At 41.4% G+C, this 19,443-nt stretch overlaps 2 protein-coding genes across 2 annotated transcripts; one reads left to right on the top strand and one right to left on the bottom strand.

The window, feature by feature from the left end:
- Positions 1-1,823: 1,823 nt before the first annotated feature.
- Positions 1,824-11,210, top strand: LOC308295599 (GA-binding protein subunit beta-1-like; the record flags this gene model as incomplete). Its single annotated transcript, XM_080738649.1, has 7 exons — positions 1,824-1,931; positions 3,767-3,934; positions 5,579-5,773; positions 6,538-6,646; positions 8,667-8,831; positions 9,734-9,855; positions 10,265-11,210. 7 exons carry the CDS (start codon positions 1,824-1,826, stop codon positions 10,850-10,852), a joined length of 1,455 nt encoding a protein of 484 aa, XP_080594775.1. The 3' UTR covers positions 10,853-11,210.
- Positions 11,211-18,930: 7,720 nt separating this feature from the next.
- LOC308305215 (cortexin-3) lies at positions 18,931-19,182 on the bottom strand (the record flags this gene model as incomplete). Its single annotated transcript, XM_080749950.1, has 1 exon — positions 18,931-19,182. The coding sequence occupies one exon, from the start codon at positions 19,180-19,182 to the stop codon at positions 18,931-18,933; it is 252 nt and encodes an 83-aa protein (XP_080606076.1).
- Positions 19,183-19,443: the final 261 nt, after the last annotated feature.

Here is a 19,443-nt window from a genome sequence, read left to right as displayed (position 1 = left end):
TATGACGAAACTCTAAAAGTGTGAAAATGTTTTCATTTTCTGGCATTGCTGATAAGATGTTAATTTATGTTTATTTATAGAGGTTCATGTGCATGCAAAATAAAGTGAACCTTTAGGTCTATAGGTATTCTGATATTATTTAATTTAAGGCAGCTATACCCATATGACTTATAGAATTTATAGACCTTTAAATATTTCTCCCTATGATCAGCTGGCACTGCATATGCACCGCCAGTCTCGTCTGCCAAAACATTTGAATTTGTGCGCCATGCGAGACTGCGCACAAGCACTTCCTTTCCACTGCTAGAGGTGCAGCCGCCATATTTGACCCACAAATAAAAACAAATGATATTTTTGTTGCTTAGCAAAGGAAGTTTCGAAAGTGCACCGATCAAAAACGCAGCTTAATCCGACACTAGCCCCTTTGACGTCTTCTTTTTGAGGCAAGTATACAAACGTGTATTACTTATTTAATCCCTTTAAATCATTTCTTTGACAGCTTTTTCCTCGACATCAGAAAAGGACCCTAACGCCAGCCGTTGAACTCAAAGCACAAGACAAGCATGCTATTTAACATAGCTTTGCAATCTATTATAAGACCCGAGCTCATAACGTGTATCTCAAAACGCGTTGCAATAACAAGCAGCTAAACAAACAGATAATTAAGTATTGAAGCTAAACAGTAGTGTTCACCTGAAGCAGCAGCCAACACAACAACAGACTAGCGGATGTGGAAATAGCATATAGCTGATGTGCCACAGTGTTTTAGTATCCGCAACTTCCACCGGAACAAAGCGAAATAACATCATGTCAAACGTATAACGTACCATCATTTAATTATTTGTCATGTGATTAAGTCTGCCGTGCTTTGGTATTGTACCGAGTTAAAAAGTGATTTCTAGAATCTAGTAGGTATAGTGAACGAGTCAACGCTACAGGCCTTAAAGGACATATCGTTCTAAAAATCCAAAGGGGAAAAAAGCATACACTTTTTAATGATCTCTGGCGGAAGCATCCTATCAAAATATGATTTATAATCGCGCTATTATTGTGTATATTGGCACACTAAAAAATACTTCTCTGAATCTTGGCGAATCTTCCCCGAATAAGTGTGTGCAAGTCAGTTTAAATTGCATGGTGGCTTTTTTATTTTATTGTATGAATTCTTGATTAGAAGTTTGCATAGGAAAAAGTACAGGACAGTACAGTTCACTGAAACAAGGTCAACTAAAAAGGATAAAGACCACAAGAAAGCTGTTTGCATTGGGGTCCCTTTGTACTATAAACTTAGAGATATATTTCTCTTCCCATTGATTGATTGATTGATTGAAGAATTTATTAGAAGTTTGCAATAGGAACAAGTACAGTTTCATTACAGCACAAATCACTGGTACAAGATCAACCAAAAGGAGATCCTAGTAAGCTTTACGTCTTATTTACACAGGAACCACTTTATATACCATACTTATTTTAACTGCCTGCACAACGATTATTGTCTATTGTAGGCTACTAGGTCTAGGCCAAATAATTTGTCACAGTAGTAATGTTTGTTTTACCTACTACCAATTACATTTGTTCCAGTTGATTAGGATCCCTTTCATAGTATTTAATCACTCATGTTTATCCCCAAGGGAACATGAACATTCATCAATCATAAGATGATTGAAAAGTACAGTAATCGAAAGGAAGAGATTATTATGACGACATTATGATAAATATCAAATATGCTTCTTTGCCATTTCAATGAGCACAAGCATGAATCCTGGATGGATGGTAAACAATATTTTTGTCTTTGAAATCACCTTTCTCATTCTGTCCAGTAGATGTCGCTTGTTTACCTCGGGAAGCGGTTGTTGGAGGCTGCGCGGTCAGGGCAAGACGATGATGTCAGAACCCTGATGGCCAATGGGGCTCCTTTCACCACAGACTGGGTGAGTGTGCTGTGCATTTTTAATAGCCATATAATCATCTCTCATGTCATCCATATAGCATCACTAGTTCAAGCTATTTAAAGCCAGTAGGCCTTAGGTGTATACAACAAACACCTACGCCAAGCAGAATTTAAAACTAGTAGCCTCTGCATGAACAGAATATCAAAGTTAAACACTATACGAGTGGAATATCACATTTATACATTGCCCAAATTCTGCACATGTGAAACAACTCAGTTATATTTTGTACATGAAACAAGCCACTCTGTTTGCATTGATATGTGAGACATTATATCCCAGGAAATATGTTTATTTGTTATTTAATATTCATTGGTTTAAATGTTACATTTTATTTAATCCAAATGTTTGTGTGTTATCCCTACCTTTGAAACACATTTTCCTTTTTGGAACAGATTAGAAAGCTATAATGTTTTACTCGCAAGCAGCAACCCTTTGATTCAGAGCTACATCACCAAACCACATTTCCCCTCATTTACATTTTACATCTTCTGAGTTATATTATGACACTGCATTTATAATTTAGTGCACTCCAACATCCTCAATAATGGAAATCTGCTCTCTATACGCTTCATTTTCATATTCAGTATCATGTTTATATAACCACCCCCATTTCCTCTTTCATCTAAGGAACTCATGTCCTATGTTAGATTAAATTAAACTATATTTTGTGTATAATTGGTTAAACAATTCAGTTAGTTTTAATTCTACAGTACGATTGTGATTTACTGCTCCCTGGCCCCCACAACTAAAGCAATGTGTCTACTCACCATTCATTACCTACCACTAGTATTACCCCTATAGTAGCCTCGCGTAGCCAGGCTTACTCATCTGCGAAGAGAAAAGCCTGGTGACAATAGAAGGCAGAAACCGCTCTAGGAGGTGGGGCTGAATTTTCCCGGAAGCTGTATTTTTTTCACAGTGCGGTGTTCCTGCAAACGTATTCCCTGCACGAAAAAATCTGGTCTACGTCTCCTGCTCCGTCGGTTGCGCTCGCAATAAACAATATACAAAAAAAACATTGATTCAAGCAATGATTCCTAAACAAGCAATGTTGCAAGCAATGTTACACCTATTAAGAGCTACAATCTATTTTAGTTTTTTTGCTGGGGAATGTACACAGACCCGCATCGCATGACGTAACGTCTGTTAAACGCAGCACTTCCGCTAGAAATCTTGGAACCAACCGGAAGGCATATTGTCTACAGAGTGCCCCTATAGTGGACCTCTAATTCGCGATTCTTCGCCAATAGAGTCACTTTTTACTCACCATTCATTGCTGCCACTAGCACTCTTAGGACCGAATCGATGCATACTCCACTAGAGCTGAATTTATTTCGGTTCGGTTCAGGGAGTCACAAAATCTCAGCAGCGCCGAACAACCAAATTAATTATGGTACCCGACCCCACCAAACCTCTGAATGACATCATATTGTAGTTTAGACAGAGCCAAACCGAAATAAATTCTGCTCTTTCACTACCGTTATTATTAACGATTCTTATTACTACTAGTGTCACTCTTATTAACCATTCATTACCACAGCACTATTGTCACTCTTATGCAAGAGTTACTGCTACTCTCTTTCCATTCTATTCCACCAGCTGTCATTTTTTTCTAGGGTTATTTTAGTATCACAGGAGTTACTTTATTTGATCTTTGCACTAATATTATCATTAGTGTGTAGGAACTAATTAATTCGTTGTGATTCTCTGTCTGGATCAGAGCATCAGCCAGATGTCTTAAGATGTAAGCATAAGTGGTAATGTGACTTTTCAAAGTAACTAAAGTTGAATGTCTTCCCTTCCTTGTGCTATAGCTGGGCACATCCCCCTTACATCTAGCGGCTCAATATGGTCACCACTCAACAGCCGAGGTGCTGCTCCGTGCAGGCGTGAGTAGGGACGCCCGTACTAAGGTGGACAGGACCCCACTTCATATGGCAGCAACAGAGGGCCACTCTACTATAGTGGAGCTGCTTGTTAGGGTAAGTGAAATTGTGTGTGTGTGTGTGTGTGTGTGTGTGTGTGTGTGTGTGTGTGTGTGTGTGTGTGTGTGTGTGTGTGTGTGTGTGTGTGTGTGTGTGTGTGTGTGTGTGTGTGTGTGTGTGTGTGTGTGTGTGTGTGTGTGTGTGTGTGTGTGTGTGTGTGTGTGCGCGCGTGTGCGTGCGGAAACAGTGGGTGTGTGTATACAACCTGCACTGTATAATCAAATAATGAAAAGCAAGAGGAACACCAATTGAAAGTAGTGAATCCTCGTGTCACATGTTTCACGTTTTTTTGTGTCACTGTTTTCACGTTTCGCGGGAGACGAAAGTTACGGCTGATTCGTTACACTATTATGATACTCCACTGTTCTAGAATAATGGACTGCATCTATATATTACTTTAGTGTGTTGATCTTGTTGCTTTACAGAAGAAGATCACATGAACTAGTTTGTCAGTTGTCAGATCTGATTCTGAACTTAAAGGGAGAGGGGGGGGACCATCCTGTTATCCCCTGCTCTCAAATTGGCTGCACTGGTTTCCCTGTTGAAAAAGACACACATATGGCTGGCTGATTCGTTACACTATTATGATACTCCACTGTTCTAGAATAATGGACTGCATCCATATATTACTTTAGTGTGTTGATCTTGTTGCTTTACAGAAGAAGATCACATGAACTAGTTTGTCAGTTGTCAGATCTGATTCTGAACTTAAAGGGAGAGGGGGGGGGACCATCCTGTTATCCCCTGCTCTCAAATTGGCTGCACTGGTTTCCCTGTTGAAAAAGACACACATATGGCTTTTAGCCTTTTACCCAATGAAGCATTCATCAATATTACATCATTTTGTGAACGTCTTTATGCCCGCCTTCACATGAATACATAATGTATTCTGAAACTCAAAGATGGCACCTGTTTTTGTTGCTGGTTCTCATTTTGCTTAAACTGAGACAAGAATCAACACTCAGTCTTTTTTTCTTTTTCTAATCCCACACATTGAGATTCAGTCACACATGGTTCAATAATACGCACCAGCTAGTGTGCTAGAACGCAGGCTGGATTCATTATATAATATTTATGTTACTGTAGGTTTATCCGGTTAAAACTTTCGTTTTTTTTTAGTGGATTGTTTTTAGTAGAGGTGCTGTAGGCAGGCTCTCATGCAGTTAAATCTACTTTTTGTATTCTTACATGATTACTTGTGTTACTGCTTTCTACACCTGATTTGATTACCGGTAATTAAAATCTAAACTTCTTTATTTGATAAGCTTGTATTTATTGTTGTTTTATCCATTGTAATATAATATGGCAGTGGTTCTTAAAGTGGATTTCAGGCACTCTAGGTTCCTTTATGGGGGTCTAAATTGGACCCTAACGGGTCCATTTGGTTCCATTTGTACACTGTCAAAGTTAAGGGGCATTTAGAACAAGGACACCAGCACTCACTTTACTTTAGAACGGATTCATTCTTCATTTGTTTATTACAGGGTTCCCCAAGGCAGCAGCCAAATAAACAGACATTTTGGCCTAGTGGGCCTTCCTGTGTAAATCATCATTTACATGGTTCATTATTGCCTGAGTTTGAGAACCACTGATATAAATGTCTTTTTTCCCACCACCTGGGGGTGCCGTTTGACCATGTAGAGTGGAGCAGACATCAACGCTAAGGACATGCTGAAGATGACTGCTCTCCACTGGGCTGCCCAGCACGGCCACAGAGAGGTGGCCGAGCTGCTGCTCAAATACGGGGCAGATGTTCACTCCCTCAGCAAGTTTGACAAGACGCCCTTCGACATAGCCATGGACACCAGCAACACCGAGCTGATGATACTCCTGCAGGTGAAAGAAAGCAGGGAGGGGACACTGGGGGAGGGGGGGGGGGTTGAGAGTGATGAGGTCATACAGAGAGGGATAGGGGGGGGGGGGGGGGGGGGGGTTGATGGGCAGAGGAAGCAACGGAGAGGCAGTGAGACAGATGGGGAAGAGAGGTACTTTTAAGTGAAGGAGAAAATGACAGCATGAGATTGTGTGTGTGCGTGCGTGCGTGCATGCGTGCTTGAAATTCTTAAGTGTGATCTCCCCTGAAACAAGAAAGCCTCCGTTGGACGCTGCCTCTCTCTCAGCAGTGTTGCCATGGTTTCAATAGAACCTCTCAGTGGCTCAGCCTCAGAAGCAGCCATGTTACAGATAGTCCACTAATTTTCCACAGCAATACCCACGTTCACAGACCGGCTCAGGCCTTTATGATATAAATAGATTATTGCTTTAACTAAAATAGATAGTTTAGGAGGATTAATCCACTCTGTGAAATCGAGTCTAAGCTGTAATGGTGGCTGGGTAGGAACAGGATATTCCTAAACATGACATGGACATTTCTGATCTGCTTGATTCTCCCACTACGGCTTTACGTAACCTAAAAGTGTGTAGGCTTTGGTTTAGCATGCACGACATTCTGTGTTACAGTTAGATAACATCTCTCTCTATGTGCGTTGTGTGTGTGTGTGCGTGCGTGCGTGCGTGCGTGCGTGCGTGCGTGCGTGCGTGCGTGCGTGCGTGCGTGCGTGCGTGCGTGCGTGCGTGCGTGCATGTTTTTTGTCGATTAGGACGTAATGCAGAACCAAGTGAACATGAACCCAGAGCCCCAATACATAATCCCTGCAGGGGGGATGGTGAACCTCAGTGACCTCGTTACCACCAGCACCACCAAGACAAGTAAGGAAGGACCCCCCCTGACATAGAGGTCCACTGAACCAGATAGATCAATGTACCTGGTATTTTATAACAGCTGAGAGGCGTGGTGAGACACAAGGCGAAGCCGAGTGTCTCCAACCCTCTGAGCCGTTATAAAATACAGGTAACCACATGCCTCGCGTAGCTTATTGCTTTTCTAAAACGGTTACAATATGGCAACATGAACATTTTAGACATGTACCAATTAAAACTGTTCTATTTCACTAATAATTCACTACAAGGTCTGCAAGAAAGTACTTCCCAGCTACAAGACAGTAGTTCCCAGCTTTTTTGCCAACAACAAAGGTGCAGATAATTGGTGCACTGTGGAACACTGTGGAAAGAAATAACGCACCAGGGTTTGATATAAACTGATTCAAGATGTGGATTATAGTCTCATATTATATACCACAGCAAGTAAAGGGAAACCAGCCAATCAGAATCAAGGAATGGAACTAGGCTACTTCCACGGCTAGTTCAACTAGCCGTTTTAGAATGTATTATATTGTATTGTATACAAATAGCATTCATATGTCTACAGATCCTGTCTGGTATCCATTTATGGATGATATAGAAATATTATCCATATGTCCATAGAGCATGATGTATTGTAGTACAGTATATACAAACATAATCCATACATATTTAACTACAAATATAGTGTATTTAATGAGTATTTGTAGTACTATAAAAAATGAATGCAAAATGCTTGTGTTACTAGCTGAAAAAAAAGTCTGGAGCCCTGTTTTATCCCTCCAACGCTCGCTACCATTCTACAATTCTACCATTCTGAATAGAAGGATTTTTTTTATCACCATCCATCTAGATCAAATCTGTCTAATCAACATCTCTCATGCATGTTTGTTGGGTGCAAGCATGTTGTGTATCCATATCAGCGAGAAGCTGTCTTAATAATTTAGGAATTCAGGCTTAAATAATTTCCAGAAAACAATTTTGTTTGTTACAGTAGGTAGTTACTAGGTGTGGTTGAATACTAGTATGACAATATAATATACCAGTAAGACTCCCTAATCGGTAGATAAGCGACCGTCAGGTCGCAGCGTGATTTTAGGCCAAAATGTGTCGGAGCAGTGTCCAAAAAATGTTTTTGAAAAATTCAGCCTGATGGTGGCGCTAAATGTGACAGATCCATGTTGATGAGATGAGTGTAGACATACTGTGTACCGATTTGTGTGATTTTAGGGCAAAATCTGTAGGAGTAGTGTCCAAAAATGTGTTTTAAAAAATCGGCCTGAAGGTGGCGCTAAATGTGACAGATCCATGTTGATGAGATGAGTGTAGACATACTGTGTACCGATTTGCGTGATTTTAGGGCAAAAATTGTAGGAGCAGTGTGCAAAAATGTGTTTTGCAAGAATCGGCCTCATGGTGGCGCTAGAAGAGGGCCAGGTGAGAATTGATGGTTGTGGTTTGGCAGGCAAGGAGTGTGTGTGCAAAATTTGGCATGGATCGGGGCAACGGTTGCAGAGATATGAGCAGGGCAAAAGTGTGACGTGTGACAGACTGACGGACAGCTGGTCGAGGTTTTGACAGTAACTGCGACCTGACGGTCGCAACAACAGCAATTCAAAGCATAATAACGTTTTTATTAACATGGCTTTAAATCGACATACTCTTTCCATCACTGCTCCAATATTTAAAACGAGATGTACATGTTCGTTAATGTAGCGAAAGAGTAGTGCTTGATTGTTCCCTACTAGGGATGGAAGATATGAAAATTTCATATCGCAATTATTGTGACAAAATAAATCACGATTTATGATATTCTCGCGATAATCAAAATCCATTATCCTGGGGCGGAACATTTGCCAAAAAATAACAGATCTACAAGCTCACAACGCGGCGCATTGTGAGCTTGTAGATCGGCTATTTTTTGGAGCGAGAGTGAAAAAAAGTACCTTTTACCAATTTTAGAGCGTTTAAGTGGTATGCATCCCTATTCCCTACCCACACAACCAATGCCATCTGTTCTGTCCCTCAGTCAAAACAGAAGATACCATTGCTGCCGAGTCAGTAGACTCGGCCATTCAGCATTCAGTGGGCGAAGGAGGTCAGAGGGTCATCACCATAGTGACAGATCAACATGGCAACCTGCAGCCAGCTGGCCTCGGGCAGCAGTTCTTCGTCACCATGCAGGGAACCCAAAGTGAGTAGGAAACGCCTGTTTCTTTAGTGTGTCTTTCTTTTTTAATTGCCTGATTTAAGAACATATCAAAAAGAAACACAATCAAGACTATCATCAGACTTACTTAATTTGTGTCACTGGCCAGCCACCATGAGGTAAAATACACACAATTCTTTAGTTTTGTAACGTTAACATTTTGTAATTGATTGAATCCATTTCAGGATTTGATAGACAACAAACTGAGCCTGAGTTATACTTATTTGCACACAGGACAACAGGTATATCGAAAATAACAAATCTACAAAACATTGTGATGTAGAACAGTGCTTCTCAAACTTTTTCATGTCAAGGGACCGCCAAATTTACACTTATTAGCCTGCAGACCCCCATTTGAAAAGATATACCAGGGACCCCCATAAAAGATGATTTTTACAGCTCTAGCAGTGACCATAAATTTTAATTTCAAGGACCCCCAGTTTGACATGCATTTTAGGCTACGGACCTCCATTTAATGGCATTTCTATCTCTGATCCCCAATCTATTATTGTAACATCAGTGTTAATAAGTGTACAAATGGAGTGTACAAATGGACCCATAAGGGTACATAGTATACCATATACATACCCATAAGGGTCCATTTGGTTCCTAACTATTATTTAGCTGGGGACCCCCTGGAACTCCCCCAAGGACCCCTAGGGGTCCCCGGACCCCTTGGTTCCTAACTATTATTTAGCTGGGGACCCCCTGGAACTCCCCCAAGGACCCCTAGGGGTCCCCGGACCCCACTTTGAGAACCAATGATGCAGAAAATAGTTTGCTTGTAGATGGATTATTTTGGTACACAATGCCAAAGCACAACTCAGTATAAATCAGGCTTAACTGTTGAAGTTGTTTTGCTCTAATTAAGACTCTTGTGTCTCCAGTGGTGGCGGTCCCAGCCAGTGCCATCACAGAGGAGGTGGTGGAGGACGAACCTCAGCAGACTGCTCCCGCACGCAAGAGGAAGACTGAAAATACAGCTAATCATACCAGCCCTAAAGACAAGGTGAGCTAATAGCAGCCATTTATATCACTACTTAAAGGAGTAGTTCAGCCCAAAATGACTTTTTTTTCTTCTATTGATTACTCACACCATGGAGACATAAATGTGATTATAGTAAATTTACTATAATAAATTTGTTGTCTTCGGAGTGCAACAAAAAGCCTCCATGGCGTGAGTAATCAATAGGAAAAAAAAGTCATTTTGGGGGTGAACTCCGTTAACCACTTTAAGTTTCCACTTTAATTAAGAAGATAGCAGATGTGCAATACAAGCTCATAGTCATAAGGCATCACCATGCAATGTGTTGCACGCTTGTAGATGGGCTCTAAAAGCATGTGTATATAAGAAGATGTAAGACGGTTCTGTTCAGCTAATTGATACTCGCCTCCGTTTGCCTGCGCTCTCCCCACAGAAGGCCAAGGACAACAGCCGTGAGCAGCTGGAGCGGCAGCTTCAGGAGGCCAACAGGAAGGCCCAGGAGTACCGGCAGCAGCTCCTCCAGAAGGAGCAGGAGGCAGAGCAGTATCGCCTGAAACTGGAGCAGGCCATAGCCAACAGCAACATCAACAACACCACCACCACCGCCACCACTGTCTCCACCTCCACTACTGCTACCACCGCCACTGACGCCAACACAACGACGACCAGCAGCGCCGTGGTGATGGAGGAGAGCGTGCAGGAGACGGCGGCGGAGGAGCAACCGGAGATCACAGAGGGAGTCGTCGAGGAGACAAAAACGACGGCAGAGGACGAGGAGAGGGTGGAAGGAGAGGAGGACGCGTCGGACGCGCCGGAGAAGAAAGAAAGCGAGGAGGCTGCAGGAGGTGCAAACATTCCTGAGGATGCGATCCTGGTCAACGAGGGTGACTTGGACCCCGGGGAGGAGGGCGACCAGCTGGTGGTGGAGGACGCTGACGAAGGGGAGGCGTCACCGAGCAAGGTCTCCACCCCCAAGCGTGGCCGGGGGAGAGGCAGGGGCAGAGGGAGACGCAGACGCTAGTGGCACCGTTATTGTTTTTATTGTTCCTGTCATTAGCGGTCTAAGCGCTATTTTTTTTTACATAGGAAGTACATGCTTTCCCACTATGCCAGTGAAGAAGCCATTGGTTAGTGTTTTACAAGCTCATGTTGAGCCTCATTAGAGAGAAGAAGCAGTCACACCCATAGACTTGACACTCAGAGTTGACACTCAGTTCTCAGTTGTTCTCAGCTATCATTTTTAGGTTCCTCTTACCTCTTGGCTCCATTATACTTTCAGCATGCTATGGTGCTACCAAGTGGAAGGAGTAAAGAAATGGCCTCAGAAGTTGTGAGCCCATTTTAGATGTTGAGACATCCAACTATCAGTCTCTGGTGAATTAGCACTCCATCTTAGATCAGTGAAAGGAATGTCATTCTGTCAGTCGTTAACAGTAATTTACGATCCCTTCATCACGTCTTTCCGTACATCACCAGTGCAAGAAGTTATTTGCCTGAAGCTAATTCATTTTCTGTGATGGCTAATGAAAGTGAATTGACAGCCACTGTTGAACAAAGTTGCTTAATTTACTTAGAATAGTTATATCTGGCTACAGGTAAACATTTGTGCAACACTCCCTGTCAGCAGCCAACCGGGAACCAGTGTTGCTTTATGTCCTGCTTAACTACAGCACTACAGCTGGCAATCAACTCAAACCAACAGACTGTAGCAGGTACTTTAAACACAAGTTTAGCCTTTTAGGTGATTAAACGTTTAATTGCTTTTGAGTGGCTGCTAAAAAAACCCTGTAAGGACTGAAGTGAGACTTCAAATTTAAATGAGCCCTGATTCTCTTCCTCTCATTTATATTCTTGTTTTAATGTGTGATTATGTTTTATGGGCTGTGTCCTCTATCTTCCATACATGTAAAAAAAGGAAAAAAATAATAATGTTATCATCTTATTGTCTGTCTTAGATTAGTCAATGTATTATTAATAGCATTTTAGCCTCCCTGATATTTTGACATGTCCTAACTTGGGCAAATGATGACTGTATCAGTGTTTTATGACATAGGTGTGAGAGGTGGCAGCAGTTACGAAACAGTGATTCAGAGATCGATATGGTGTGGGCAAGGTAGCAAACTACACGTACAGAATATTCTACCATAAGAATAAATAGACAATAAATGTGTTTAGGAAGAGAGGAGTTATTTCCACATTGGGCATTATATTATGCTGCATATATGCTAAACTCTAAGATATGGTGATTGGAATTCAAGTTCTTGGAATTGGTTCAATTAAAGGGATATTTCACTCAAATAAAATAAACATAATACTAAAAATTAGCTAAAAAGTAATTACTTTTTTCATTTATTTTTGTATTTAGCTGGTCGGAACGAGTCTGAAGCCGCTCTTTCTGTTCAGCTGCGTTATTATATCTGGACTGTAGTGTTCTGACAGGTTCAAGGTCAAGGTAAACTTAAGTGTCAACAAGGGAAATGTGGCTGAATTGTAGTTGTTGAAAACTGGAGTGCATCTGGTCCTTCTCTTGAGTCGGGTTTGCGATGGCTGCTTGTCAAAACTGTACTGAAGCTTCCCTTTCTATTCATTCAGGTTGTTGTAGATGAACCTTAACTGATCTAGATCTTTGGCCAGGTCATAGCTCTCAGAATCTTCATTGTAGTTCAGTGTTTTTCATTTTTAAGATTAGTTTTTGGGCTTTTATGCCTTTGTTGATAGGACAGTAGACTGACTAGAGATGGGTGACACGTGGCAAAGGTCATCCGGATTGGGAATTGAACCGGCGACGCCGCCAGGCATCCATGCATATGTGGCAATGCCTTTGTGGTATGCGCCTGGACCAGTAGGTCAGCGGGCGCTGTAGTTCAGTGTTACTTGGTGGTCATGATGATGGTCAGTGTTGTTCCACTTCCGCATTATTTGGCGTCACGGTGGTCGATGCTAAGCTCCCAAGTGGACCTCAGTCCCGGCCTCACAAAGACAGAGGAACAATAACAGCAAAGCACAACAAGAGAAGAAGAGAGTGGTGAAGAAGGTTGCTGATAAGACAGACATTTATTTTTTATGTTTGTTTTTATTTGAAAGTGAAATATCCCTTTAAGCTGATGATCAGTATAACTGATATAGCCACAATACATTTGCATACTCCAGGTGGGATTGCACATTCATGGCATGCGCAAATAAGAGTAGTGTTTTTTGAGGTGGAGTCACACTAAGACTGAGGTTGTATAGATTTCCCATGTATTTGTTCACAAACCTATTTCTCACTATTGCTGTCAAAATTGAATTAATGTAAATGTATAAGTTATTTTACAGTTCTTCTGTGTTTACTTTTCTTTTCGTCTGATGGGAGCTGTTAATTTGAATCTGTTATTGATGGCTTGTGTTTGTATTGTCATGCCGTAGTCTTACATAAGAGCATAAGATGCTTACGGTCATCGATCTGCAGCTTGAAAGGCTCCGGCTTGGTAGCACTTCTTTTTGGGAAGGTGCATCTGGTAGGGGTTGGGTCTTGAACTGCTGCACCTCTTCATTTCTCAGATCTTCCAGTCCTGGGCTGGGCAAGTCTATGTGTGATATCTTGAAATTTTTTGTTTTGCAACACTTCATAAAAGAAATAATGCTTATAGTTTGCGTATATATATATATATATATATATATTTTTTTTTCCAGTGCAGTGTAACTTTATTTCTAGGCCAGAAACTGAACAGCGACAGAAAAACCTGTATTGAGCCTTTTAATAGCAGTCAGTCAGTCGACAGTCGCACAATGATTCAACTCTTAGCTGGTCAGATTTTAACTTCACGCGTCCATCTAAACAGATTCCGGACTGTTTGTCTCTGTTTAGACGAGTGGTTGTTAAACATTTGAAAATGTTTGGTGTCAGGGACCTCCTTTAGATTAAGTACATAATTCTACAATTGTGGACACTCTGGAACCCCTCAAGGACCCCTGGGGGTCCCCGGACCGCTGGTTGAGACAATAAGATGCTCAGCACTGTACCATAAATAGAATAGATGAATATCACATTTCCATTACTGTGTGAATGCAGCCTGTCACCAGGGGCTCTCGAGTCATTCAAACTTGTTGCAGTAGATTGTAGCACTACAATTTTGTTATTTGTCAACTCGGTTATCTTTTTTCTTTTTTTTTGTGGGAAAGAAACACATTTGGGAAATTAAAGTGAAAAAAAAACCCTGTTACATAACTTTGTATTTTGAATAGACATTTTGTAAGAAAAAAAAATATTTTTAGAATTAAATAAATATGCTCATTATTATTCTGGGCATGCTTTTCACATTCATTTTGCAACATTTATCATGTGACTTTATACTGACCATGGTTCTGACCATGATACTGATCATGAATCATGATACTGACCAGTGACCATAATACTGACCATGCTACTTACCATGATACTGGCTATGGTTAAAGACTGGTTAATGAATATGGTACAGACTATGGTGCTTACATTATGACTATGGTACTGTCTAGGGTGCTGACTAAGATAAATGACTGTTGTACTTACTATGCTGCTGACTATGGTACTCATTATGGTACTGACTATGGTGCTGACTATGGTTGATGACTTGTGTGCTGATTATGGTGCTGACTATGGTTATTGGCTATGGTACCGACTGGTTAATGATGCTAATGATACTGACCATGATACTGACATTATACAGTACTAGGCCTACTACTATAATACAAATAAAGGTAACATTTGAATTGGGTGTTGGGGACCTGGATATTGCCCTGCCCCAAAACTTTAGAGAAAAACTGCTCCAAACCGTACCCTTATTAATAGAAAGACTACAGTCATATGTGTTGGACTGGAACAAGGAGAAGAGGGCAGCCTCTCTTCCCTCCTAGCACACAAGTCTAATTATTTAAATGGTTGACGACTATAATGTCCAACTGCTTGTAGTAATGTATCTGCCAAAATATGATTTCTTCTCCTGTGTTTATACATGCGCTGCATCAGTCTGCACTCTGCAGAGTTGTCCCACTGGTGAGTATTGAATTTAACAATGGCAGATTTAGATGTGTAGGTTGGTTATTATTAATAGCAATAAGCTGACTAATACACACAACACATTTCCTTTGTGGCTGTGCCTTACATGCTTAACTCTAATCTTGTTCATTCCACAAACCTGTCCGCTCCCCCTGCTTAAATATGGAAGATGATATGCCGTTTCTATTACTGTGGCAGATAATTGCATATCATTGCATTGGCTGTTAGTGATAGAGAGTAGATTGGTATTCTGCATGCTGTACTGGGTCCGTCTCAGCTCAAAGAGCAGCCTGGGCCTGCAGCTGAAGGGAAAAAAAATCACACCCGTGTGAACTGAGCGGTGGTTTACCCACCAACCCTCCCCCCTCCCCCCCTGTACTGTACTGTACATATTCTGTGTTCTATATCTATGAATTCGATGTGTTCTAGATCTATGAATTAGATTAAACCCCCCAGGCTAGTCTCAACAGCACCCTCTTACCCACCAACCCCTCCCCCCCTGTGTGTGTGTGTGTGTGTGTGTGTGTGTGCGTGTGTGTGTGTGCCTGGCCTGGCCTGAAAACAGCGCCCCTCCCTTAACATGTGTGGTCATAAAAGGTACTACACCACATTCTTCAGGCTACATACAGACCCACCCACCCACCCACATACAAACATACCTACACACACGGCCACGCTATGGAGACGGTGTGACCACCGCTCAAAAAGCAGGTGTCTGTATTGGCCTGACAGAGCTAGACCGTGTCTGGGTTCACAATATGCCCACTGCTGGTAGCCACTGATAAAACCTTAAAGAGAAGGTATTACCTTGAAAAGGGTAAGGTTGATAGAAAGAAATCTGCCCTTATTATTATCATCATCATCATCATTAACACATTTTATAGGTTGCTCTATGAGCCTATAAAATCTAAAAGACAAAAAAGCAAAGGTCTGTGATCATTTTTTTATTACAAAAGAATGTGACTATACAGGCAAACGAAACAGATTCAATAAAATGCTCAAATATAGACAGTAAATAGCTGCTTAAAGTGATAGTTCACCTATTTTTGACATGAAGCTGTGTGAAATACTTGCCATTAAAATAGTGGTTACAAATGTATTAATCCATTACCAGAGTCCCGTGGTCAGAGTTCTGGTCAGTTTTAGATGAATATAAAGTAGTTCCGGTTATTTGGCAGGGGCTCATGGCCCAATGATTAAAAATAGATGAATCCAAAAAACTAGCGTCATTTGTATTGTTGACCTATTTCTACCAAATAGACCAACTTTCGTTCAACTTTGACCCCTCTGTCACATGGTACTATTTTTTGTGTCCAGTATCACTACGCCGCTGCAAAGTATTTCCCCAAAACAAGGTGCTTTGCAGTCAGCTGATCAGAACGAAACCTCGCTCTGTATGATAGAAATAGGCCAACAATACAAATGATGCTAGTTTTGTGGATTAATCTATTTTCAATGATTGGGCCATGCCAAATGGCCCCCACCCCATTGGAACTACTTAATATACATCTAAAACTGACCAGAACTCTGACCACGGGACTCTGGTAATCAATTAATACATTTTTAACCACTGTTTTAATGGCAAGTATTTCACACAGCTTTATGTCAAAAATAGGTGAACTATCACTTTAAGCAAAAGACCAACAGCTACCACATCTATACTATAATTTTGCGAATGTCTGTCTGTCTGAGTGAGTGAGTGTCTGTCTGAAACAGCGTTTCTCCTCAGTGGCTGGAGCAATTGATCTGAAATCGCATCACCATTAGCATATGAACACACCTGACATAACTGTGAAGCCCGTTTGTCACTTTCACAAATCGTATGCTGTATATTAGCATTTTTATGGTGTATCTACTATCTATTCTGCATCTAGCATGAGGCATATCTATTCTGCATCTAGCATGGGGCAACATGTTTAACCAGCTCTGTGTGTGTGTGCGTGTGTGTGTGTGTGTGTGTGTGTGTGTGTGTGTGTGGGTGGGGGTGGGGGGGGGGGGGTGTTGGCTGGCCCTCTTTCAGATGTTGTCATGTAGATCGGTACACAGTATCTCTGTAGCCTTAAACGAAACGGGTATTTCTTACATTGATGCTCCTACATATTATCATGCAAGCACCAGAAAGTTACTTTCCATCCCTCATATACTGTGTGCACAGTGCACACCCCATAACCCACACACTGCACATCATTTCGGAGCTCATATCTTTGAACGGGTAAGGACTAGTTATGATTAAAGCACTGCACCACTATCATGCATGTAGAAGGGACCTTGCGAGAAGAGCATGCGAAAACACATCACCTTTAGCACAGCAACATCGCAAACATTTGCGACAGGTAGGAAAAAGGCCACAGCAGATCACAAGAACACCACATGTCAAAGTGTTGAAGCTAACTTCAGGCCCCAAATGGAACAGACAGGGTTTAAAACATCATAATCAAACAGCTTGTACTGTGCCATCTCTGTGAAGTGTAAAGATGCCTTCTGTTCAGTGATAGGCTATTTTTTTCTCTCTCAGCTACCAACTATACTGTAAACAATCTACACTATAAGGCGCACAGTTGAAACGTCCAAAGAAACAGCCACAACATTAGTTCATAAAGGGATATGTGAAAATGCATTGTCATCATCATCACCACCATCATCGTTTTGTGCAGATCTGGCATACCAACTGCTAATATACCGTCTGCAGGCAGTAATACGCTGTTAGGTTTCATCATCTTAAATGGGCACTATACACAGTACTACACTTAAGACAGAAATATGAACCCCTTTTCTCTTGTTAAAACATCTATTTAGATTTCCATAATTAGGCACACGGTACAGCACAGTAAACATATTTTTTTCAATACCTCATTTGGTTGTTGACATCTATGTGTGGAGACTAAAGGCCCGCAGCCATAAGGAATGACCGAAAGGACCACAATGTTTTGATTGTAGAGACATGATACAGTTAGCTAACTTACTGCTGGCAATGAAAAGCATGTGTCCGTCTAAACACTTTCCAGAACATTAAAGGGAGAGCTTTTCTCCTAGCTATATATTTGAAAGGGTTTCAAATCACTTTTTGTTAAGGCTTAAGGCATTTAGTTCCTCTTAGCATCATCTGAGTCACATACCTCAATAAACCCACAGTATCATCAAACAAACCCTGGTGCCTGCTCACAAATTAAGACAACTTATTCACTGACAAAGACATTAATGTTACAGTAGGTTCTCCTGTTTTCCCCACAAATTGTTTTTAACACTGATTGTCTATGTGTTGTCAATAAAAACAATGGAAGGAGTGTACAGACGTAAACAATAAAAAAATATATGATAGAAACACCATTGTCCAAATGCTGTAGATGTCAAAGATTTGAGATTCTTTAGAAATGAGATGTCAGGCGTCATAATGGTGTGGGAAACGAGGTAGTCCACGATACACTGTTTGTAGCCATGGATGGGATGAAGTCATGGGTGAACCACATGTGTAGGGGTGCAACAATTTAATCGAACTAACTGAGTTAATAGGTTAGATAAGATTATAAAAAATAATCAATCTCCCAAAAATAGCAAAAATAGCAGATCTACAAGCTCATAATGAGTTGTGATGCGGCATGTTGTGAACTTGTAGATCGTCTATTTTCATTGTTTGTGCGTTACACCGTTATACGACAAAGTATAAAATAGGGCTTAAGTGCTTAATGAGACTAATCGATTTAGTCGATTATAAAAAGTCCATTGCAATTTTCTCGCGTAGATATGTAGATATGTAAAAACATGAAAAAATGTATTAAAAACACGCTTCTCGATTAGTCGATTAATTGAAGAAGGAATCGATAGAATAATCGCCACGAAAATTATCGATAGTTGCAGCCCTGCACATGTTTTCTACATAATAATCCACTCAGTGTGGTTCCATTCGTCGTTCTAGTTGAGAATGCAATGATTTGGCACTGATTTTGGCAGGGGAAAGCTTTAAATATCTTGGTGCCACGTCGATAACCAATGATGATCCATGGCGGCCCAATACGAGCCTGGTGATTTGGCAGTCATTTTTGTTCTCCTTGGTGGAAGGTATTTTGAAACATAAGATCGCATCATCATCAGACAATGCGGTAGTCGAAGGTGTCCTTCTCTGTATGATCTGTCCAATTGGAAGAGGGCATGCTGCGGTAGGGGTCCAGCAGGATGCGGAAGCAGCGCACGATCAGGAGGGCCAGGAAGATGAAGAGGAGCAGCACAAAGACGAAGGCGGCCTTCTGCTCCAGGGTCAGGTAGGATGGCACATGATGGCCGCCGCCCGAGGTGTGCTGTGTGCTGGCGAACAAGCCCTCAGCCATCCTGGGCACATCCATGTTGGATCTTCGCGGCTCCAGGTCTTTGTCAGTTGCTTGCAAAGATGTGATGTAACGTGGATGTGTCGGATGTGACCTGTGTAACAATCAGAACACATGGATTTGAGATCAATGTCTTAATGTATTTGATACGTGTTCCTCATTGGGGGTGGACACAGAAGTTCTGGTGCACATTTTCTCCATTCGTGTGGTTGCCTACAGGGCAACCACACTATAGTTCTTGTCCGGATGTATCATTTAATCTAGTCTAGAGTAATCCCA

The sequence above is a fragment of the Nannobrachium achirus genome (assembly GCF_963921795.1).
Source record: "Nannobrachium achirus genome assembly, chromosome: 2".
NCBI lineage: Eukaryota > Metazoa > Chordata > Actinopteri > Myctophiformes > Myctophidae > Nannobrachium > Nannobrachium achirus.
This window is presented reverse-complemented; position numbering and strand designations above follow the sequence as displayed.